This window comes from Hoplias malabaricus, chromosome 6 (genome assembly GCF_029633855.1).
Source record: "Hoplias malabaricus isolate fHopMal1 chromosome 6, fHopMal1.hap1, whole genome shotgun sequence".
Lineage (NCBI taxonomy): Eukaryota > Metazoa > Chordata > Actinopteri > Characiformes > Erythrinidae > Hoplias > Hoplias malabaricus.
This window is the reverse complement of record NC_089805.1, coordinates 52,240,758-52,265,802: the sequence shown is the minus strand read 5'-3', so window position 1 is coordinate 52,265,802 and position 25,045 is coordinate 52,240,758. Positions and strand designations below refer to the sequence as shown.

Genomic DNA, 25,045 nt, shown 5'->3' with positions numbered 1-25,045 from the left:
AGTGCGTTCTCAGTGTTTCTCACCGGAGTGTTTGAAGCGATGCCCAATGCTCTGTGACCAGCCGATGTTGTGGATGAAGAATGTTTCTGTGTGTTCTAAGTGTGTTTCCCATCGTATTTCTCAGTGAGTCTCAGTGTTTCTCACCGAAGTGTTTGAAGCGATGCCCAATGCCCTGTGACCAGCCGATGATGTGGATGAAGAGTGTTTCTGTGTGTTCTAAGTGTGTTTCCCATCATATTTCTCAGTGCGTTCTCAGTGTTTCTCACCGGAGTGTTTGAAGCGATGCCCAATGCTCTGTGACCAGCCGATGTTGTGGATGAAGAATGTTTCTGTGTGTTCTAAGTGTGTTTCCCATCGTATTTCTCAGTGAGTTCTCAGTGTTTCTTACCAGAGCGTTTGAAGCGATGCCCAATGCTCCGTGACCAGCCGATGTTGTGGATGAGGGGGCTGTACATGTGGCACCAGAAATCGTCAGATCCATCCGAACTCTCCTCGTAAACAAGTCTGAGCCGACCCCCGATCACCTGCTGGACCAGGGCCACCCGTGTCCGGCACAGGTGAGCCTTGTCCACCACCTCCACCCGCATCAGCCTCTTAAAGGGGAACTGCATACTCTCCTGCACCTGAGTGGACACACAGAAGAATGAATAGGACACAGTGGACATTTCCATTCTCAGGACTCGGGGATGTGGACCAGTGTAGAGTTAGGAGTCTTCCTCAAGGACTCTTACTGGTACAGGCTAGTCTTATTAATACATTTATTTGTTAACATTAAAGGTGATATATTGTGAAAGGTTCCTTGATCCGTGCATGTTCACAATAAAGTGTGAATCTGGAGCCAACCAACCTACACACTGTGAAACAAGACCCCCCCCCCTCAGTCAGTTTTCTGTGTGCTAATATCAAGTGCAAAGTCTTTAGAATGGCCCCGCCCCCTCATCTGAATCTGTCCAATCACAGCATTGGACCCGCGAGAGCGCAAAGACGAGGTTAAACTCAGAAAAACAGACACAGGTCTCTACTGGTCTCTAGAAACACAATGAAGGCAGTTTTGAGCAGTGTACCCAATCATTACACTGGACTGTACCAACTGTTGCTGGACACTAAGGGTGAATCTCCCTTGTTTGTAAGTGTCCTCTCTCCCCTTGGAACTGAGTTAAAGGGCGCAGTGGTTAAATCTCCCCCTACGACACGAGACGACCCTTCAACACCCTGGTAGGTCATCAGAACACAAAACAGAGCAGGACTTCAGTGGCACTCTGCTGCCAGTCTGCAGTGATATCGACCTTTTTTATCATAGTGGAATTTAGGGCATTGTGCCTTTCTAAAGAGTTCCACACTCATTTACTATCTCCCTCTTCTCACACTTTTGTGATATGAAGCTGAATTCAGCTGATATTTCTGTGTCTTTTTGTTCAAAACTTCCAATTCCACCTTAAATGCTGAGATTGCCAAAGTCAATAGAACATGAAACTTTGTATAAAACTGAGTGTGTTAAACACTTACAGACAATTTACACTTCAGCCACCAACAAGATACAGTCGCTTCTTACTCACACACACCGCTCCACCTTAAAAGATACAGTCGCTTCTTACTCACACACACCGCTCCACCTTAAAAGATACAGTCGCTTCTTACTCACACACACCGCTCCATCTTAAAAGATAGTCGCTTCTTACTCACACACACCGCTCCACCTTAAAAGATACAGTCGCTTCTTACTCACACACACCGCTCCATCTTAAAAGATAGTCGCTTCTTACTCACACACACCGCTCCACCTTAAAAGATACAGTCGCTTCTTACTCACACACACCGCTCCATCTTAAAAGATAGTCGCTTCTTACTCACACACACCGCTCCACATTAAAAGATACAGTCGCTTCTCACTCACACACACCGCTCCACCTTAAAAGATACAGTCGCTTCTTACTCACACACACCGCTCCACCTTAAAAGATAGTCGCTTCTTACTCACACACACCGCTCCACATTAAAAGATACAGTCGCTTCTTACTCACACACACCGCTCCACCTTAAAAGATACAGTCGCTTCTTACTCACACACACCGCTCCACCTTAAAAGATACAGTCGCTTCTTACTCACACACACCGCTCCACCTTAAAAGATAGTCGCTTCTTACTCACACACACCGCTCCACATTAAAAGATAGTCGCTTCTTACTCACACACACCGCTCCACCTTAAAAGATAGTCGCTTCTTACTCACACACACCGCTCCACATTAAAAGATACAGTCGCTTCTTACTCACACACACCGCTCCACCTTAAAAGATACAGTCGCTTCTTACTCACACACACCACTCCACCTTAAAAGATACAGTCGCTTCTTACTCACACACACCGCTCCATCTTAAAAGATAGTCGCTTCTTACTCACACACACCGCTCCACCTTAAAAGATAGTCGCTTCTTACTCACACACACCGCTCCACCTTAAAAGATAGTCGCTTCTTACTCACACACACCGCTCCACCTTAAAAGATACAATCGCTTCTTACTCACACACACCGCTCCACCTTAAAAGATACAGTCACTTCTTACTCACACACACCGCTCCACCTTAAAAGATACAGTCGCTTCTTACTGACACACACACCGCTCCACCTTAAAAGATACAGTCGCTTCTTACTCACACACACCGCTCCACCTTAAAAGATACAGTCACTTCTTACTCACACACACTGCTGCACCTCAGCCCTACTCCTCTTTCCCAACAGAATAAAGACACTCACACCTAGGCGACACGGAGGGGTAGGGTTAAGAGGTGAAATGCTCACGAGGCCCTGACCTTTGTGGAGAAGTCAGGTGGCAGGGTCTTGGCTCCGGTCAGGCGCTTCACCAGGAATGCCTTCCAGTTCGTCACTTTGTGTTGGATCGCTGGAAGAACAGGAAAACAAGGAAATAAACCCATCATCCTCCGGAAGCAGTGGGAGCAGTGTGTAAAGTTGGAGTAGATACGTACATTTGGGCGGAACGAGAGGTTTTCCTCCTGATGCACACCAGCCCACCGGGTGGACGTCGGGAACACAGATATTACACCAGAAATCCTGCTCTGAATCTCCTTCAAATCCCTCGTACCGCAGCAGAGCCTTAAACCCTGCACACAGGAAACAACAGGTACTTGCTGAGGGGTTCACCTGACAGTTTAGGAACTTCTGCAATGCACAATGCCTACTCTACTGAACTCTACTGGTCACTACTGAACTCTACTTGTCTCTGCTGAACTCTTCTACTTTTCTCTACTGGTCTTTGCGCTCTGATTGGTCCCTGGTCAGTTTTCCACTCCCACAGCTCCCCCCTGAAATATATCGGGTGTCGTCTCTAACCCCGTCTCTAAGGGGAGATTTTACAAATGGAGATTTGGTGCTGGTCGTCTGCATTGCGTGGCGTAGAGTGACGACTCTCTCTGGACAATCAGTGCTCTGCAAGGTTTACACGCCACGGTTTAGTCCCTACTCGACTCGCTCTGAACCACGAGAGAACAGCCACTAAACAAGAACCCGCTTCCAGAACCAGGACCTGATTTAACAGGTGGGGGGAAGGAAAGACGAGTAGAGTCCAGTAGAGTAGGGACCCTGCAGTGGAAAAAGCTCAATATGATGATGCCTGTTTGCTGGTTTCTAGACTGTTGCTACAGTACATCCCAGGTGGTTGCTAAGTCGTTGCTAAGGGGCGTGTGTTTACCTGCCAGTTTGATGATGCTGGCGATCCAGTAGACCTTCGTGGGTAAAACACTGTCTGAGTTCAGGACCTCCACTCTGATCCCCTCAGAGATGTCGTCCCACCAGTTTCCCATCGGGACCTGAGGAAACACTCGTCTGTGTGACCTGGGTTTCTGCTTCACTCCAGCAGTCTGAGCAGTTATGGTGATGGTAATGATGATGATGAACTCACGTGTTTGAAGCAGCTCACTGGCGCCCCCTTCATTTCCCCAGTGCCAATGTAGTTTCCCCAGTCAAAACTGTCCAACGGCACAGCTTCAAGAAAAAACACATGTTAAACACACACTAAACACTGAGTAAATCCTAATGAATAAAACTAATGACTAATGAATAATGAGTCTCTAACACACAGCTCCTTTTCACAATATCTATTCCACCTTAAAGACTTTACCATATAAGACAATAATGCACCATATAACGTTGAACAGAACTGAACTGAACTCAATTGAATACATTTTATTTATCCCCAAGGTGGCTATTCATGCTGGTCCCAAAGACATTACAAAAGTGCACAAAGACAACAACAAACCATTCCAAAAAACTATTGAAGAATCTCATGCAGTAATCGAATGGCTTCAGGTGCAAATGCTGCTCTCCTTCGCATCGATCATTAATGATAAGACATCTTTTTTTAAAGTTGTTTGTCTGTGCCAGTGATCTCAGTGGAAGGCCAATGATGTTAGAACACATTGATATTAAATGCTGTAAACGATTTTTGTGTTTTAGACTGTGTGCTTTCGTTGTCCGATTTCCCACGTTCCAAGTAAGAAATTTATACTGGAACACCCCTCCACACAAGTCAGATTTCCTACTCAAAAAATTGGGAGAGCCTCACCAACCCCTGAGTTCAGGATCTAACATAGCTACCAGTATATCCACAATGTGTTTAAGCAGTGGTGGTATACACTTTCTTAGTGCTACTATCTGTTTGTGTCTTGTTATATCAGACGTGCACACCGTACCGACCCACTGCTGAATGTGGACGTGTTTCCATGGGGTTTAAATCAGTGAAGCATCGCATAACGCGCTGCTATCCACCGGCTTTGCTAACAGTGCTAATGAGAACAAGCTAACGGGGGCATAGGGTTTTCCGACAGTTTAACTGGAACATGCTCAGCTCGGGAGTGACGGTATTCCCAGCTCAGACTTCTGAAGTAAATATAGTGGAGCATAAATGTATCTAGGGCTGGGCAATTCATCGAAAATTAATGTAAATCAACACAACATCTAATTGACATTGTCTATATCGATTATATCAATTTTTTAAAAACTTTTTTTAAATTCTGTTATGTCTCCTCTGTGAGTTCATATACTGTCCCTTTAGTATCACACTATCACACTGCAGTCACGTGATTCTGCCCCCTATCTACCACATGGAGGAGAACCTAAACGCAGAGGCTGACCAAGCGACTCCAGCAGCTCGTACCTAAGAAAAACAGAGTCTGTGATTTGGACGTGGTGTGTTTTGACTATAATTAAGACGACACTGAACAAAAAGAAGTCAAATGTAAACACTGAGAAAAACATTTTCAGCCACTGCACAATCGCACACCAAATATAAACAGTGCTCAGAAAACGAGAGAGGAACAAGCTCCCAGCGACATTAGAGAAAATATCCCAGCTTTAAAACAAAAGCATATTTACAGCACAAGCCTCGTCACTGAACTTTGAGGGTCATAAACACAAACACAAAATAATCGTTCATTAATCAGGCTTCCTATTTAAGGCGGAATGGTAAATCTGAAATAGAAGCTTTCACTTTGGCCCCGTTCACACCCAGTGTTAATGTGTTCTTCAGGTGATCTACTTGTTTACTATTCCAATATGTATAAGCTGAAATAAATAATTAATAATAATCAAAAAACATTGGTAACACTTTCTATGAAGCCCATATTTATAAGCCTTTATAACTACAGTTATAACCGTTTATAATTTGGTTATAATGCATCATAAACATACTTATAAACTCTAATAATGCCTCATAAGGCTCTTATAATGAACTATAATTATTTGTCTTGTAACTTATAAATATGTAGTAACAAAAGTGTCTCTATTCATTATAATGCCTTTTAAATGGATAATAATCTGTGCATAATTATAAAGCACCTATAATACATTTTACCAGTTATAAACACATTATTGATGCTTAAAATGTATAATAGAGCCCATATTTATAAGCCACTATAAAGAAAATTATAACACTTTGTAACTTGGTTATAATGCTGTGTAAGCATACATATAAACTCCAATAATGCCTCATAAGGCCCTTATAATTAACTATAATTATTTATTTACTAACTTGTAGTAACAAAGGTGTCATTATTCATTACAATGCCTTTTAAATGGATAATGACCTGTGTATGATAAAGCCCCTATGTATTACCAATTATAAATACATTATAAATGTTTAAAATGCCATCAATGAGTCCTTCAAATAAAGTGATTATTTTAAACTATATCTCATTTTAAATACATTGTGTGCATAAGTTTTATAATGTACATGTAAAATAATTACAGAGGATGAATATAAAGACAGACGCATCACTCATTTTTAAACCTTTTATTTTTGCTTTTTTTTCACAAAATATAGCAGAACACTTAGAGGTGTTTGGTCTTCAAACAACCAAAACTGATAAAATGATATGCATCGCCCTCTTTGCAGGCCCAGGTGTGCCCAGAATAATATCAATGATTTTAAGAATGGGTCAAATTGAAAGGCACACCTGAATGTCAGGTGTCATCACTGTCAAAGACCTGCATGTAATGAAAAGTTAAACATTACAAACTAAAAATGGCATTTCAACTTTTTTTCCTCTGTTGCACATGATAAGTTCTGGAAAAAGAACTGACAACTAAAGAATAAACCATAAGAAGTGGAGAGAAGACACTTAAATGTCTGAAAAACCAAACACATATGAGAGTTTAATTCAACATTTGTAACCTTGGTCTGTTGAGCCATGTACTCTGAACTTCACACATTAAACCACATCAGAAATCAAATACAGTAATAGCACATTTCAAAAAGTAGTTGCGATTGGCAACAGCTCTCCATCTATTTTCATTTGACAGATCTTTGACTTTACATCACTGGTCACTTCTGCACGGCACCTTTCAACAAAAACAGAAAGTTTCTCAACTCTCTGATTCCATGGCGCAATGCTATCAAAGAGCTCTGGCGCAGCTATTTTCAGCTCTGCAACAACAGCTGTGCGGACGATGGTGGCTCTGTCCAGTCCAACGCTGTCAATAGCTGCCTTCATAGAACTGCCTTTCTTGAATGCTTCCAGGGCTGTCTTGTATCTTGCAATAATGCTTCTTGTATTTTTGACTAGAGGAAGAAAATTTGGAGAAAATAAAGGTTATTTACATATTGACCTTATTTCCTTTGGGGAAATTGGAAAGATACATCCCATAAAATCAATATGAATGTATCATCAAGTAAATGTTGGGCAATTTGGCATTAGCACCACAAGGACCACTTCTACTCTGGTGACGTAATGGCAAATTGACTCTTCATTTATGAATTTTTATTCACTGGGATTATTACTATAAATAAGGCACTGTTACAAAGTTCTGAAACTGCATTCAAAATACATGAATATTTTGAAATCACCAGCAAGATCTCACAAATCCACATATTTGCAGTCACTGATTGTTTATAAGAAATAATCCCAAAACAGAACACGTGGGATACCTACGACCAGAACGAATATGGAAATGACTCTGTAGAGATCATTTAGCTCGGTGGTAGAGATGGAACAAGGGATTAATATGAAAGTGATATTGTGCATCACAGTGGCTGTGTGAGCTTGATCGTTTTTTATTAATTATTACCATTATTTTTGAAAAATTTACCTCTTATACGATGGAAATCAGGTTTGGGCTCAGGAGTTTTGCGTTTTGTTTTTGTCACCTCCACAGACGAGTCAGACAAGACAGAGGAAGTGGTGCCTCCATCAGACTCTACTGGCTTTTCAGGCATCTGATGCTTTGGGTGGGCTTTCACTTTTGTTTCTGTAAAGGTAAACAAAAAAACAAGTAAGCTTTAACTACATCAAATAGAAAATAACTGAACAAAGCATACAAAGTCTGTCAAAGATTATGGAACACTAGGGAAATGAAACAAGGCCACCATATAAAAGACTCTTGACTAACAGTAAACAAGACCAAACAACAGAAACGGATTTAAGGGAGCAAGAAAATACCATGAGCCTCTCAGAAATTTAAAAACAACCTTGAAGAAACAGTATGTGGCAAAAAACAAACAAAAAAATAATATGCCCATCAGCAGGGGAATTTAAAATATCCATTATGGTGTGGAGATATTCTATTTCACTATTCTTCACGCTCCCTACCTTTGATACCATTCCACTCCATATGGGTTTGGCAGTTGGTGGAATGGTTAAGTTACTCATATCCTACATGGGAGAGCAAGTTCAGTCCCCATGCAAAGAAGCAGCCCTGTAAAAGTCTGTGCTATTTGTAATGACATCTCTCTGGTGCTGCATGTATAAAGTGGTTTGAAGAAATCAGATGAACCTGGTGTTTGCAGACTTTCCAATATTAAGGCAGTGAAGTGCTCTGAAGCAACAAAGTGAACAAGATTTCAACTTGGGCCAAGGCCCCTGGGGCCCCACCTCTAGTTCCACCTCTGACTCACTATAAACTATCAAATAAACTATAAACTATCAAATAAACTATAAACTCTAAAATAAACTATAAATTATCAAATAAACTATAAACTCAAATAATCTATAAACTATCAAATAAACTATAAACTCTAAAATAAACTATAAATTATCAAATAAACTATAAACTCTAAAATAAACTATAAACTATCAAATAAACTATAAACTCTAAAATAAACTATAAACTATCAAATAAACTATAAACTCTAAAATAAACTATAAACTATCAGATAAACTATAAACTATAAAATAAACTATAAACTATCAAATAAACTATAAACTTTCAAATAAACTATAAACTCTAAAATAAACTATAAACTATCAAATAAACTATAAACTATCAAATAAACTATCAAATAAACTATAAACTCTAAAATAAACTATAAACTATCAAATAAACTATAAACTCTAAAATAAACTATAAACTATCAAATAAACTATAAACTATCAAATAAACTATAAACTCTAAAATAAACTATAAACTCTAAAATAAACTATAAACTATCAGATAAACGATAAACTCTAAAATAAACTATAAACTATCAAATAAACTATAAACTCTAAAATAAACTATAAACTATCAAATAAACTATAAACTCTAAAATAAACTATAAACTATCAAATAAACTATAAACTCTAAAATAAACTATAAACTATCAAATAAACTATAAACTATCAGATAAACGATAAACTCTAAAATAAACTATAAACTATCAAATAAACTATAAACTATCAAATAAAATATAAACTCTAAAATAAACTATAAACTCTAAAATAAACTATAAATTATCAAATAAACTATAAACTCTAAAATAAACTATAAACTCTAAAATAAACTATAAACTATCAAATAAACTATAAACTATCAGATAAACTATAAACTCTAAAATAAACTATAAACTCTAAAATAAACTATAAACTATCAAATAAACTATAAACTATCAGATAAACTATAAACTCTAAAATAAACTATAAACTATCAAATAAACTATAAACTATCAGATAAACTATAAACTATAAAATAAACTATAAACTATCAAATAAACTATAAACTTTCAAATAAACTATAAACTCTAAAATAAACTATAAACTATCAAATAAACTATCAAATAAACTATAAACTCTAAAATAAACTATAAACTATCAAATAAACTATAAACTATCAAATAAACTATAAACTATCAGATAAACTATAAACTATAAAATAAACTATAAACTATCAAATAAACTATACACTTTCAAATAAACTATAAACTCTAAAATAAACTATAAACTATCAAATAAACTATAAACTATCAAATAAACTATAAACTCTAAAATAAACTATAAACTATCAAATAAACTATAAACTATCAAATAAACGATAAACTCTAAAATAAACTATAAACTATCAAATAAACTATAAACTCTAAAATAAACTATAAATTATCAAATAAACTATAAACTCTAAAATAAACTATAAACTATCAAATAAACTATAAACTATCAAATAAACTATAAACTCTAAAATAAACTATAAACTATCAGATAAACTATAAACTATAAAATAAACTATAAACTATCAAATAAACTATAAACTTTCAAATAAACTATAAACTCTAAAATAAACTATAAACTATCAAATAAACTATAAACTATCAAATAAACTATCAAATAAACTATAAACTCTAAAATAAACTATAAACTATCAAATAAACTATAAACTCTAAAATAAACTATAAACTCTAAAATAAACTATAAACTATCAGATAAACGATAAACTCTAAAATAAACTATAAACTATCAAATAAACTATAAACTCTAAAATAAACTATAAACTATCAAATAAACTATAAACTCTAAAATTTATACATTTTCTATCATCATCATTCAAATTAATCTTTGCTAATCATAATATTTTTCATTGCATAATTGCTGTGACCCTACACATAATCGTTTTTTAAAGACGTCTTGGATACAGGGACCAATCGACAGTGGATCTAGAGATAATGTTGGCTGTATATGAACTTCTTACTTACCAAGGATGTTACTCGGACCAGGGATTTCTTCCATTTTTGAGCGGATCAGCTCCTGAATAAACTCTTCTTTCTTTGACAACTGTGATTGGAGATGTTCTTTGTCTTGTTTTAGTATTTTTATAGTTTCTTCTCTGAGGTTCCCTTTATCCTTCTCAGCCTCCAGTTGTAATTTCAGCAGCTCAATTTCGTGGCTGGCGTTTGGTACTGCACTCACTGATTGAGAGGGAAAGAAACAGGAGAAAGAATAACTTTAGTAATCCAAGCAGAAATTCATATTTATAATGGTTTACTTAATTTACTTCTTACTACTAAGTTAAAGTAGTTTACATGAATTTCCAGATTGTGGCTTAACCTTTTTTTAAAGTTTTGTTGAACAAGTTGTTTTTAAATACACCTTCCATGATAACATTAATTGCTGGTATGTTATTATCTGTTTGGCATAGATTTCCAACCATGGGAAAATAAAGGGTCAAAGATCAGGGCCGTCACTAGAGATGAATGATTAGGGGGCTAAGATTTAATCAGGGGGTCTGGGGTAATTGCCTCGTAGCAGCACATTTCTTTGATGAGGTACTGATTAAGTGAAGCCACAAGGAGCTGCTGCCTTTACAAAAAAAAATTGAATATCCATCTAAAGGTAGAAAAACAAAGCTGAGTTGTGAACAATGTGTTAACTGATTATATATAGGTTTTTGTCAAATACACAGTTATAACGTCAGGAAAGAACCTAAACATCAGTTCAGTCTGCTCTAAATACTGCAGTGTTTAATGCATGAGCACGGCTTTTTCAGCAGCTCACTTCACCTACATCAATAATCAGGTTTCCTCTGCCGCATAACGCTATTTCAACTAGGGCCTCGCTGGCTTTCAATTTGTTTCATTAAAGATTAGGCATTAATTAATGTTTTTTTTCTCGCAGCATACACCGTGTGTGTAGGGTTGCCATATTTCTAAAATCAAAATGAAGAAGGCAGTCTGCGCTTGTAAATCCTTTTCGACTGTAGTAATTCAGATTAAACATTTTTGTGGTCAGACATGTATTAAGCCAACTGCCATTAGGACGGTCAGGGCCTGTCAGTGGCAAAGCAGAATCTGATGTATTTTGCAGATACTGTATTAACAGTTTAAAATAACTATTATTTTACGTTGTTCATTAATTACAAATAAGATCTGAATTAATAGAAAGAGTCTAAAAGACATTCTCATTCTCATTACACATGTCCAGTCAACATGTCATAGAATTAATTGCTTATTTAGGGCTCATACTTGTCTTACACTCTAATAATATTCATTCATTCATTCATTATCTGTAACCCTTATCCAGTTCGGGGTCGAGGTGGGTCCAGAGCCTACCTGGAATCACTGGGCACAAGGCGGGAATACACACTGGAGGGGGCACCAGTCCTTCACAGGGCAACACAGACACACACACACACACCTACGGACATTTTGGAGTCACCAATCCACCTACCAACGTGTGTTTTTGGACTGTGGGAAGAAACCGGAGCACCCGGAGGAAACCCACACAGACACAGGGTGAACACACCACACTCCTCGCAGACAGTCACCCGGAGGAAACCCACGCAGACACAGGGAGAACACCCCACACTCCTCACAGACAGTCACCCGGAGGAAACCCACGCAGACACAGAGAGAACACACCACACTCCTCACAGACAGTCACCCGGAGGAAACCCACGCAGACACAGAGAGAACACACCACACTCCTCACAGACAGTCACCCGGAGGAAACCCACGCAGACACAGAGAGAACACACCACACTCCTCACAGACAGTCACCCGGAGGAAACCCACGCAGACACAGAGAGAACACACCACACTCCTCACAGACAATCACCCGGAGGAAACCCACGCAGACACAGAGAGAACACACCACACTCCTCACAGACAGTCACCCGGAGCGGGAAACGAACCCACATCCTCCAGGTCCCTGGAGCTGTGTGACTGCGACACTACCTGCTGCACCACCGTGCTGCCCCACTCTAATAATAGTTTGTTGTTATTGTTAATCTATATAAAATGACCTAATGTGATTTTTATGAATAAAAAATTACTTTGATTCAAAAATGCATCTGTGATGTGTGGAAGGAGAATGAAATGTAGTTTAAAAGTAGTGCTGTAGTTCCCACTATTTCAGCACTGACCTACTGGGGGTATACCACGAAGCAGGATTACACGGTTAATGAGCTCAATTTGAGTTCAACCCTGGCTTAGTCCTACCACGAATGTGGGCTGTCCATTCAGCTGTCCAGCCCTGCTCTCAAAACAACTGCAAAACAACCCCCTGTCGGAGGGACTGTGACTTCATTGGTTGCAGCACTGAATGATGAACAGAGAATTCTTGATGTTGATTGGCTAAATAAATGTAACGACCAATGAAAATCGTGTTCTCTGTTTAGGAGCCGTGCAGAATCTGCCCCTCGCTTCGCCTGAGAGATTTCTGTCTCAAACCATCACCATAACACTGTGACTTAAAGAATACGGAGCACAACGCATCCCATATCGGTTCAAAACAGTACATGCAGTAATAGCAGCAGCTCCCACAGGTCCTAGTGCGCCCCAGTTTCATTGCATTGTTAAATTGAGACAGAGAGAACCGTTGTTGGAAATGACAGGATTGGGGAGGTGGGCTAACGACGTCCATGTTAAAGATTAAGGAGAAAAATGACTGTTTAAAGGTAATTAACAAGAACATACCCGTGTTTTGAGACTGAGATACTGTGACAGAGCCAGGGTCTTTTCTTCTTCTGGAGGCTGTAGAAACAGTAAAAGATAAATAAAATAAAATACTGATTGTCCTCAATGTTTAGATTTTAGCTAAGCTCACAAAACAGCTAAACAGCTTAGGTCATTAAACACCACGCTTTCAAGCTAGTCACAGTAAACTAACTTAGAATAACGTTATATGCCATTAAAGGCTAGATATATCTGAAGCTTTGATGTTTTGTTGTTACATTTTTTCTTAATACGTGACAGCTATATATGATTTACCTGTAGACATCTGGGCGGTGGTTGATGTTACTTCACTTTGCCTGCTAACTAGACGTGCTGGGGAAGAAACAGGAAGTGAAAAAATGCGCGCGAATATTACTCTTTCCAGTCCATGGCACAGAAGCGTGTGTTAACAGATTCGGCTAATGTGAGCAGCTAGACAAAAATGACACGACTAAAGAAAGAACTTACCAGCCTCCTGCGTGCAGAAAACACAGTGGATCACAAAAGGAAAGTTGTACTCTGGATGCAAAAAGGGGCCTTTTGGAACGTCAAAAGATTTGCAGATGTAATCGAAAGATGCAACTGATGAAAACTGCTAGACATGATGGATATCAATGGTATGTATAACACACAGATATGTATTATTATTATTATTATTATTATTATTATTATGTTTTTCCTTCTAAAATAATGAAATATATAGTCGTTATTATCACATCACTTTATTTATTTGTGGTATTTTAGCTGGTATTATAATATTATCGGCTGACCGGAAGTGTCCACGTTTGATCGTTTGTTTATTTAACCTCGCACACGTATCCGTATAATTTTTAAAATGTATTTTAAAAAAGTCTTCGTCCATAACAACAGTGTTTCTGAGAGTCTTTTGATCTACATACTTTTATAAGAATGCCAGCCCAGTAGGTGGCAACCTCATAGAACTCCAGAAGACAGTGAGCCTCCAGCAGGGATTTTTAATAGTCACTGCCTTTACGCACACATTAATCTTTGACGTACAGGCAAGCAGACATTCACATTGATATTTAATACTCATTCAGAATATTTGAAAAAAAATCTCAGTGTGATTGTTTATGTTGCCGTAGCAACGCCATTGTCTCTGAAAGCACTGGGCAGTCCTAAAAACAGATGACATTTTCAGGCCTTTTTAATCCATTTGAATTATGGGATTATGTTTTTTTTCTCCAATTATGATTTATCTAAATGATCATTAAGTCACATATCTTTAGAATCATCCAGGTACTTAAAACACTTCTATTTGAAATGTCACCCTAGTTAATGGAACACAGTTCAGTTAGGTTCATTAGTGATGTAATTATTATCGCCCCCAAACCTCCTCCACATTGTTGAGCTCACAGAAACCTAGTCTTCGGAAAATATTCCAATAGATTGTGCTGAGAGGTCTTTAGTTTGTGACTTTTAAACTCTTGCCTATTTGCAGTGATCTAGGATGTAGAAAAGAACGCATCCTTCTGATTGCAACTGCTTTATATATGATGTAAATGTATTAATATTAACATCATACATCTTCTCCAATAGGATATGTAAAAGACATTATTCCCAAGGCCCAGTGTCCGTTCGCAAAGGAAGCGTTTTCTATAGATCACCTAGAGGTCTGCAAAATCATCCGGAGTTCATTTACAGGTATGTGCAAATTATGTGAAGGTAGATACCTTTTTAGTATCCTTCTGACAAACATAGCTTGGCTCAAAATATTTAAGCTGATTAGGCCAATACACAAGCGACGGACATACAACATGTTTACATTTGAGTTTGATGGTCTAGCTGTACTAACCAGTAGACCAACATAGGGTATGTTTCTGTCTAGTACTGCTGGAAACCAGCCACTCAACCACCTTGACCATATTACACCAGCAAGAGTCTAGCTGATGACCATCAAAGACCAGCTTAGACCACGTCAAACCAGTTACCAGCAAAAGTTGGTCTTAGTTGGATTTGTCAGCAGAGATCGCTAAGAAATGAACAATTACTGGTTTTCTTTCAATTTGCAGGGACTCTCAAGGTCTTCGAATGAGGCAGATTGACCTCATGGATGATGGCGTGGCTGCCAGCAGCAGAACTCTCTCAAAAATGGCATCAGACATGAGAAAAGTATGTCAGTATTCTATCTGGTGTAAGTTGCATACGCTATAAACCTTACATATTAGGGAAATATCAGTGCCTTCACTGACAGCTTTATCGTTGCCTCAGTCAGACTGGTTAAGTCATAAAGGGTTTTGTGGTAAAACACAGATAACAGTGACTAACAGTAACTTAAAGATATATCTCTGTAGAAGGACAAGTTTATCATTGATATCAATTTATTCACAAAACTGGAATTGTTGCACATAGAAAGATTGCACCACTGCTTATTTGGGTCTGTTTAATTGTTGTCTTGCTTAAAGAACATTTCAATGTCCTTTAAGATCTGTAGGCGTGCTATCAGCAAGGTCCGCAAGCAAGATGGTGGGCGGCATTCATTTGTGTTGCTCAACGAAAGCAGGTTTTCACATAAAAGAAAAGTAAGTGTCAGACAAAATTAAGAAGATTGTTATATATACTTCATTAAAATACAATAAAAATATTCACTAACTTATTAACCCACTCATGAAAACACACACTCATTAACCAAATTACTAACTCAGTCATGAACTCACTCACAAACTCCCTCAATTATTCATTAACACTCTGAATCACTTAACTCACTAATTAACACATAAATAACTAACTCACACACTAATTCACTCATTCATAAGTTCACTTATTAATTCACTTAGCTATCTCACCAGCTAGTGCACCAACTCACTTATTCACTCATTGTCTTACCCTTATCAAGTCCACGGTGCTTGCATCTGACTTTATTTGACATTGTTTAATTTTATTTAATAAATATGTTATTTAGTGAAGGTTTCACATTTACTTGAATATGTATTATTCCTCTTTAGGAGCACTGTAGGTGTAATTGCCTTTTGTCATCATTTCTGTGTAATTTTATAATGCATATTATACCTGAACAATGACCAGATTCTTGCCATTTTTATTATGTTTCATAGTACAGTGGAGGCAGGACTGGTTCTGCATGGCGGAGATCAAAAGATGGGTGTTTGGTATCCTAAATACCAATGTTAAAGATTGTTAAAGACCGCTCTCGGAAGAGCGGTCTTTATCCACATCATACTCCGTCATGTTCGAAGAGGCACAAGCATTGTGACAGATGAATGGGAAGCCTACAGGAGAGCTCTAACAGAAGAAGGCTACAATCATCACACAGTATGCCATAAAAGGCACTTTTTTGATCCGCATATAAGAGCAAACACACAGCATTGTAGTGGATATGATTAATGTGTATTAATTTCCAATAAGAAATTTTGACTTTCTGAAGATGTGATTTTAAATACCCAAGCTTTCGCTAGTTTTCAGAGACATCTCTAACCAAGATCGTAAGGTGAGATAAACCTCCAGAGCAGGCCCGTAAAACCCCCTCCAAAGACCCTTTTTTATGACTTAAGGACCCCCAGGATCAAGAAAAGAATGCAGAGAGACACAGAGACTCAATCTTGATTGAAACCCACAATGCCCTCTTTAAAGGACACCTTTTTAAAGACTGTTAACTCTAAAAGACTCAAACATCCCAAAGTTCTTACATGGAAAACAGGTCGTATATGGGCACAACTGTTTGAAATTAATCCCGTTTGACAATCAAAATAGGTGGAATTAATTTACATGTGTTTAAAGTCATTTTTGTTTATATGAATTTATGTAGAACCAAGGTAGCCACATACTATGTGTTTATCCATCCATTCCATCCATTATCCACCGCTTATCCGGACTATGTGTTTAGTGGTTAATAATTATATAGAACATGGTTATCTTTTTCTGAATGATATTACTTTGTGTTAACATCTAATCTTTTATATTGCAAAGTATTCACTCAGGGATGGTCAAGTCTTTGTCTTGTCAAGTGTCATAAATTCTATGTGATGCCACTCCTAAGGTACAGGAAACAGCCAATCAGGAGCAAGAAAGGCTCCAATTCTTCCTCATTGAGGACGAATCAGGTATTCGGGGCGGGTTTTCTAAACTCTGGTTAAAACCCTGTGGCGCCAAATGACACAAGCTTTGTAAGGTTTTTCGAGCTTTTTGGGCTTCTGCCCCTTTTTCTCCGATGTTCGACTCTTCACTTCAAGGCTCCAGACACTTGGGGCGTTGTCTCTTTTAGCTTTTTCAAGGCTAAAAGAGTAAAATGACCTGAGTTTTGGAAATGATTCTGCAGGCGTCAGACTCATGGCTCTCTTCAACAGTCTTGGGCCTTTAAAGCATGGTCCAGATAGAAACTACAGATTAAGAAGAGCTATAGTTTAACCCTAGCAAAATTTCAGTGCCACACCCAGAGCATGAAGGAAACCTGAGACCTCTGACCCTCCAAACGACGACAACGCCACGAAGAGGACTGCTGCACGCACCCTCAGAATGATCTTCTGAGATGCGGAATCCTGCCCAGGAGAGACCTGCATGGACATGTCTCTCTCTCACAAGGCGGCAGATCAGCGACGACGAAGAATCCCCACAGAGACCTTCAGAACACCACCAGCTCCGACGGCTGCGTCTGAAAGCCTCGGGAGAAAATGAACGCCCGCGGTTGCAACCTACAAGGCCCGCGTCTGCAATTCTCCAGGAAGTCGTGCCGGAAGGCACCGTCAGCGTCATGCTCCCCGTTCATCTCCGGATACGTAAGGTCACATGGTTTCATGTCTCTCATGGCTCATGGGTTGGTACTGAAAGTTTGCTGGGATAAACAATAACCTTTCTTAGAACTTAGGATAATAATTATCATAGAGAAATTCCCTCATATATTAATCTCCCTGTTCCCTCATATATCGCTGTAATCCGTTTTATTATATGAATGTCTAATTAATATTCATTATTCTATTTTACAGTTAATAAACCAGTTGTGTGATAAAACCAATCCTTGGTTATTTGTTTGTGTTGTACACCTTTCTTGTATGGAATTATAACTTCTAGTTCAGATTCCATTTCAGAGTCAAGAACCCACGGCGGGTCAATGAGCATAATTCATTAATAATAGTTAATTCTAGCTAATTCTGCTGTATAATATGTGAAGATGACCTACTTGTCTAAGCTAAAATTAAGATAGGTAAGGACACTACTTATTAGTTAATGGCTCCCAAACATGGAGCTTAGCAAAATGAATTAAATAATTAATTATTAATAAAATAATAATTAATTATCATTGACTCCGCTATGTAGTGCAAATGCCACCGTGCATACTACTCCCACTACAGCATTTAGAGAGAGCCTGGCGGGGTTTTAAGGTTGATATTTGGCGGCATCGAGGAAATCGCTCCACAAAGCTCTTAAAAGAACACCTAAGAGTGATAGAATGGGAGTACTGGTTGGCTACAAATCACAAGGATGGTGTTCTTGGGCGCCTCATTCATGATATCAGGAAATATGCCTAAGTATGTATTAAATCTAAGATATTTCGACATTTGAATGTAAAATAAGATGTACTGTTTATGTGATCAGCTGGGAGAGCTTCCTGATTGCAGGTTAATTATGCACCACTTCTGTTTTCTGGTCATATAATGAAATTAAAGGTAAGGTTTTAATTTGCAATGATGTGTCTTCTTTTACACTTATTTGGAAATTAAATGTTTCACCTCAAATTACAAAAATTAGCAATAAATTTAAATTTAAATTTAAATTTATTAGCAATAAATTTAAACTCTCAATCACTTTTTACTTGAAGCACACACTGATGACAGTTTAAGCATTTATAATGTGTTTGTAATCATTAATATGTGTCATAGGTCATAGGTATAATTATCACATGTCATTGTCCAATTAAAAGGCTCTATAATGAATAGTGACACGTGTTACTACATGTTTATAAGTTAGTAAATAAATAATTATAGTTAATTATAAGGGCCTTATGAGGCATTATTGGAGTTTATATATATGCTTACACAGCATTATAACCAAGTTACAAAGTGTTATAATTTCCTTTATAATGGCTTATAAATATGTGCTCTATTATACATTGTAAGCATCAATAATGTGTTTATAACTGGTAAAATGTATTATAGGTGCTTTATAATTGTGCACAGATTATTATCCATTTAAAAGGCATTATAATGAATAGAGACACTTTTGTTACTACATATTTATAAGTTACAAGACAAATAATTATAGTTCATTATAAGAGCCTTATGAGGCATTATTAGAGTTTATAAGTATGTTTATGATGCATTATAACCAAATTATAAACGGTTATAACTGTAGTTATAAAGGCTTATAAATATGGGCTTCATAGAAAGTGTTACCAAAAATTTTAAACGCTAGAAACAAATAAAAAAAGAGGCATGTCTATATCTCTCACTCTGACAGAGAGACGCACACACACATACACACACACGTGCACACACACAGACACACACACACGTGCACACACACACACACACACACACACACACATGTGCACACACACACACACACACACGCACACACACACAGAGAGAGCTTGAAAAATCATTTTTAAACCATTAGAAATACCCTGGCTGGCAGCTCTCTCTCCTGTATTGACTCTGTACTGTAGTTCCCACTTTAAACACTTGGTGTCAGTATTACAGATTATGCCTTTAATGCCAGGTGTGAACAGGGGTCCTTGTTACAAACCGGATTCCAAAAAAGTTGGGACACTAAACAAATTGTGAATAAAAAGTGAATGCAATGATGTGGAGATGGCAACATCTAATATTTTATTCAGAATAGAACACAAATCACAGATCAAAAGTTTAAACTGAGAGAATGTATCATTTTAAGGGAAAAGTATGTTGTTTCAAAATTTCATGGCGTCAACAAATGGCCATTTTCATGGCCATTTTTTACCACTGTGTGACATCCCCCCTTCTTCTTACAACACTCTACAGACGTCTGGGGACAGAGGAGACCAGTTTCTCAAGTTCAGAAATAGGAATGCTCTCCCATTCATGTCTAATACAGGCCTCTAACTGTTCAATCGTCTTGGGCCTTCTTTGTAGCGCCTTCCTCTTTATGATGTGCCAAATGTTCTCTACAGGTGAAAGATCTGGACTGCAGGCTGCCATTTCAGCACCTGGATCCTTCTCCTACGTAGCCATGATGTTGTGATTGCTGCAGAATGTGGTCTGGCATTATCTTGTTGAAAAAGGCAGGGTCTTCCCTGAAAGAGATGACTTCTAGATGGGAGCATATGTTGTTCTAGAACCTGAACATAGTTCTCTGCATTAATGGTGCCTTTCCAGACATGCAAGCTGCCCATGCAACAAGCACTCATGCAGCCCCATACCATCAGTGATGCAGGCTTCTGAACGGAGCGTTGATAACAACTTGGGTTATCCTTGTACTCTCTGGTCCGGATGACATGGCGTCCGAGTGTTCCATAAAGAACTTCAAATCGTGACTTCTGACGTCTGAGCTTGTGGAGCTTGCTTAGAAATGGCTTCCTCTTTGCACTGTAGAGTTTCAGCTGGCGACGGCTTTCTGGAAGTGTTCCTGAGCCCATTCTGTTATTTCCTTGACAGTGGCGTTCCTTTTTGAGGTGCAGTGACGTTTAAGGGCCCGGAGATCACGAGCATCCAGTAGAGTTTTACGGCCTTGACCCTTACGCACAGCAATTGTTCCAGATTCTCTGAATCTTTTGATGATGTAATGCACGGTTGATGATGATAACTTAAAAGTCTTTGTTATTTTACGCTGGGTAACACCATTCTGGTATCGCTGCACTATCTTTCTGCGCAACAATGGTGGAATTGGTGATCCTCTTACCATCTTGGCTTCAGAGAGACACTGACACTCTGAGAAGCTCTTTTTATACCCAATCATGTTGTCAATTGACCTAATTAGTGTTAATTGGTCTTCCAGCTGTTCGTTATATGCTCAATTTCCTTTTTCTATTCCTTATTGCTACTTGTCCCAACTTTTTGGGATTTGTTGACACTGTGAAATTTTGAATCAACATATTTTTCCTTTAAAATGTTACATTTACTCAGATTTAACTTTTGATCTGTCATCTATGTTCTATTACGAATAAAATATTGACATTTGCCGTCTCCACATCATTGCATTCAGTTTTTATTCACAATTTGTTTAGTGTCCCGACTTTTTTGGAATCCGGTTTGTATAATTTAAGGTGGAATCCCAGACTCACCTGCTTTAGTCTTCACCTGGTTCACCTGCAGGTTACTCTGGTTCTGAGAGTGCGCTGTTAGCTTCGCCATGAGTGGCTGCTTCTGCAGAACTTTAGCCTTTTTCGTTGGAGGTTTCCCCTGAAAACCAAACCACAGAAATAAGGCCATGTGTCCACTCCTCTGGAAAAGGCTTTACACTATGTAATGGAACATACCTGTGAGTAGCAGTAGGTGAGCTGAATGTGAGATGTAAGTGACAAGTAGGCAAGTTGGAGGTGAGAAGGTGGTGAGTTGTAGGTAAGTTAAGATAAGAAATAATGTGAGAAGTAGGGTGAGTTGGAAGTGGGAAGTGTGAGAAGTGAGAAGTGTGCAGCAGGTGAGCTGTAGGTGAAAAGGTGGTGAGAAGTAAATGAGCTGTAGATGAGTTGAAGGTGAGAAGGTGGTGAGTACCAAGATGAAGATGTATTAGAGGTGAGAAGATGGTGAGAACTAAATGAGCAGTAGGTGAGTATATATGAGTAGGTGGAGGTGAGTATTAAACAAGTAGTTTGTGAGATAGTGATAATTAAAGTGAGAAGTTGGAGGTGAGAAGATGGTGAGAAGTAAGTGAGCAGTAAGTGAGATATAGATGAGTTGGAAGTGACAAAGTGGTGAGTAGTAAGTGAGATGTAGGTGAGTTGGAGGTGAGAAGATGGTGAGAAGTAAATTAGCAGTAGGTGAGTTGGAGTTGAGATGGTGGTGAGTAGTAAGTGAGATGTAGGTGAGTTGGAGGTGAGAAGATGGTGAGAAGTAAATGAGAAGTAGGTGAGTTGGAGTTGAGATGGTGGTGAGTAGTAAGTGAGATTAAGGTAAATGGGAGAAGAGAAGGTGGTGAGTAGTAAGTGAGCAGTAGGTAAATTGGAAGTGAGAAGGTGGTGAATAGTAAGTGAGCTGTAGGTGAGTTGGAGGTGACCTGGTGTTTAGTAGTAAGTAAGATGTAGGAGAGTGGGAGGTGAGATGTTGGTGAGTAGTAAGTGAGCAGTAGCTGAGTTCGAGATGTGAGGGTGGGGAGCAGTAAGTAAGATGTAGGTGAGTGAGAGGTGAGAAGGTAGTGAGTAATAAGTAAGATGTAGGTGAGTGGGAGAAGAAAATGTGGTGAGTAGTAAGTGAGCAGTAGGTAAGTTGGAGGTGAGATGGTGGTGAGTAGTAAGTGAGCATTAGGTGAGTTGTAGGTGAAATTGTGGTGAGTACTAAGTGAGCAGTAGGTGAGTTGTAGGTGAGATGGTGGGGATTAGTAAGTGAGCAGTAGGTGAGTTGTAGGTGAGATGGTGGTGAGCAGTAGATGAGTTGGAGGTGAGATGGTGGTGAGTAATAAGTGAGCAGTAGGTGATTTGGAGGTGAGATGGTGAGAGTAAGTGAGCAGTAGGTGAGTTGGAGAAGAGATGGTGGTGAGTAGTAAGTGAGCAGTAGGTGAGTTGAAGATGAGATGTTGGTGAGTAATAAGTGAGCAGTAGGTGAGATGGTGGTGAGTAATAAGTGAGCAGTAGGTGAGTTGGAGGTGAGATAGTGAGTAGTAAGTGAACAGTAGGTGAGTTGGAGGTGAGATGGTGGTGAGTTGGAGGTGAGATGGTGGTGAGTAATAAGTGAGCAGTAGGTGAGTTGGAGGTGAGATAGTAGTGAGTAGTAAGTGAGCAGTAGGTGACGAGATGCTATGTCAGTGTGTTACCTGCAGTCTGGCCATGATGCTGGCCTTCTTGGAGTTGGAGGAGAAGCTCCGGGAGCAGGAAACACTGCAGAAACGCTTGGTTTTGGAGTAAAACGCGTCTCGAACTCCAACCATTCCGCACATCTCACAGGTGGCTGAAAAACAGGAAAATGCTCGACTTTCATTTCCACCTCAAACAGCTACACCTAATACAGCTCCACTTTAAACAGCTCCACCTTAAACAGGTCCACCTTACAATACCACCTCAAACAGCTCCACCTTAAACAGCTCCACCTCAAACAGCTCCACCTTAAACTGGACCACCTCAAACACCTCAAAAATGATCCTGATCAAATTAAAGCCCACTCAGATCTCTCCCTCGCCCCTGATCAGGGAGCTGACACCATCTGAAGGTTATTCACAAAAGTGCAGTGGTATTCCTTTATTGTGCATAACATTTGCTAATTTTTACATGGAAATCTAGTCAGAGAGAGAGAGAAAGGGATAAAGAGAGAGTTACTGACCCATGCCCGCTTTCCCGTCAGGGTAGGTGTATATCTGCCCGTTGGTGTGGATGATGGGGAGGGACGAGGGCAGAGGGGACGAGTCCTCATCGCTGTCCTCTGATGTGCAGCTGGAGCTGGACTCTTCGGTTCCGCTCTCACAGCCCTCGGACACGAACGAGTCCTTCCTCCGTCTCTCCCAACCCTCGTCCACCTGGAAAGGGGACATAAGCACCATCAGCATCAACATAGTGAACATCATCAACATCATCAGCATAGTCACCATTGTCAACATCATCAGCATCATAAGCACCATCAGTATCACCAGGATCATCAACATAGTCAGCATCGTCAGTATCATCAGTATCACCAGCATCATCACCAGTACCATCAGTAGCACCAGCATCATCAACATAGTCAGCATCGTCAGTATCATCAGTATCACCAGCATCATCAACATAGTCAGCATCGTCTGTACCATCAGTATCACCAGCATCATCACCAGTACCATCAGTAGCACCAGCATCATCAACATAGTCAGCATCTTCAGTACCATCAGTAGCACCAGCATCATCAACATAGTCAGCATCTTCAGTACCATCAGTATCACCAGCATCATCAACATAGTCAGCATCGTCTGTACCATCAGTATCACCAGCATCATCACCAGTACCATCAGTAGCACCAGCATCATCAACATAGTCAGCATCACCAGTACCATCAGTATCACCAGCATCAACATAGTCAGCATCACCATCTTCATTAGCATCATCAATATCATCAGCATCATCATCAACATCATTATCAGCATCATCATCTTCATTAGCTTCATCGTCAGCAGCATCAGCATCACCAACATCATTAAAATAGTCAGCATCATCATTATCATCATCATCAGCATATTCAACATCGTCAGCATCTTCAGCATCATCAACATCATCAGCATCTTCAACATCGTCAGCATCTTCAACATCTTCAACATCGTCAGCATCTTCAACATCGTCAACATCGTCAGCATCTTCAACATCGTCAGCATCTTCAACATCATCAGTATCTTCAACATCATCAGCATCTTAAACATCGTCAGCATCTTCAACATCGTCAGGATCTTCAACATCGTCAGCATCTTCAACATCGTCAGCATCTTCAACATCGTCAGCACCTTCAACATCGTCAGCATCTTCAGTATCTTCAACATCTTCAGCATCTTCAACATCTTCAGCATCTTCAACATCGTCAGCATCTTCAACATCGTCAGCATCTTCAGCATCGTCAGCATCTTCAACATCGTCAGCATCTTCAGCATCATCAACATCATCAGCATCTTCAACATCGTCAGCATCTTCAACATCGTCAAAATCGTCAGCATCTTCAACATCATCAGCATCTTCAACTTTGTAAGGATCTTCAACATTGCCAGCATCATCAGCATCTTCAACATCATCAGCATCTTCAGTATCTTCA

At 39.1% G+C, this 25,045-nt stretch overlaps 2 protein-coding genes across 5 annotated transcripts in view; both read right to left on the bottom strand.

Annotated features, from left to right (window-relative positions):
- The window catches only part of LOC136699809 (MBT domain-containing protein 1-like), a 41,121-nt gene that overhangs the window by 14,310 nt on the left and 1,766 nt on the right, over positions 1-25,045 (bottom strand). For all 4 annotated transcript variants that reach the window (XM_066674812.1, XM_066674814.1, XM_066674815.1 and 1 more), the window contains exons 2-9: positions 23,603-23,795; positions 23,100-23,233; positions 21,415-21,532; positions 3,918-4,000; positions 3,708-3,825; positions 2,986-3,120; positions 2,812-2,900; positions 389-623 (exon numbers count right to left, since the gene is read on the bottom strand). In XM_066674812.1, the coding sequence (XP_066530909.1) occupies positions 389-623; positions 2,812-2,900; positions 2,986-3,120; positions 3,708-3,825; positions 3,918-4,000; positions 21,415-21,532; positions 23,100-23,233; positions 23,603-23,795 (1,105 nt within the window). The remainder of the gene's footprint in view (positions 1-388; positions 624-2,811; positions 2,901-2,985; positions 3,121-3,707; positions 3,826-3,917; positions 4,001-21,414; positions 21,533-23,099; positions 23,234-23,602; positions 23,796-25,045) is intronic.
- Positions 6,309-13,775, bottom strand: LOC136699810 (coiled-coil domain-containing protein 106-like). The gene is made up of 5 exons (XM_066674817.1): positions 13,464-13,775; positions 13,170-13,226; positions 10,452-10,664; positions 7,601-7,759; positions 6,309-7,073 (listed from the first exon to the last, which is right to left on the bottom strand). Exons 1-5 carry the CDS (start codon positions 13,471-13,473, stop codon positions 6,763-6,765), a joined length of 750 nt encoding a protein of 249 aa, XP_066530914.1. The 5' UTR covers positions 13,474-13,775; the 3' UTR covers positions 6,309-6,762.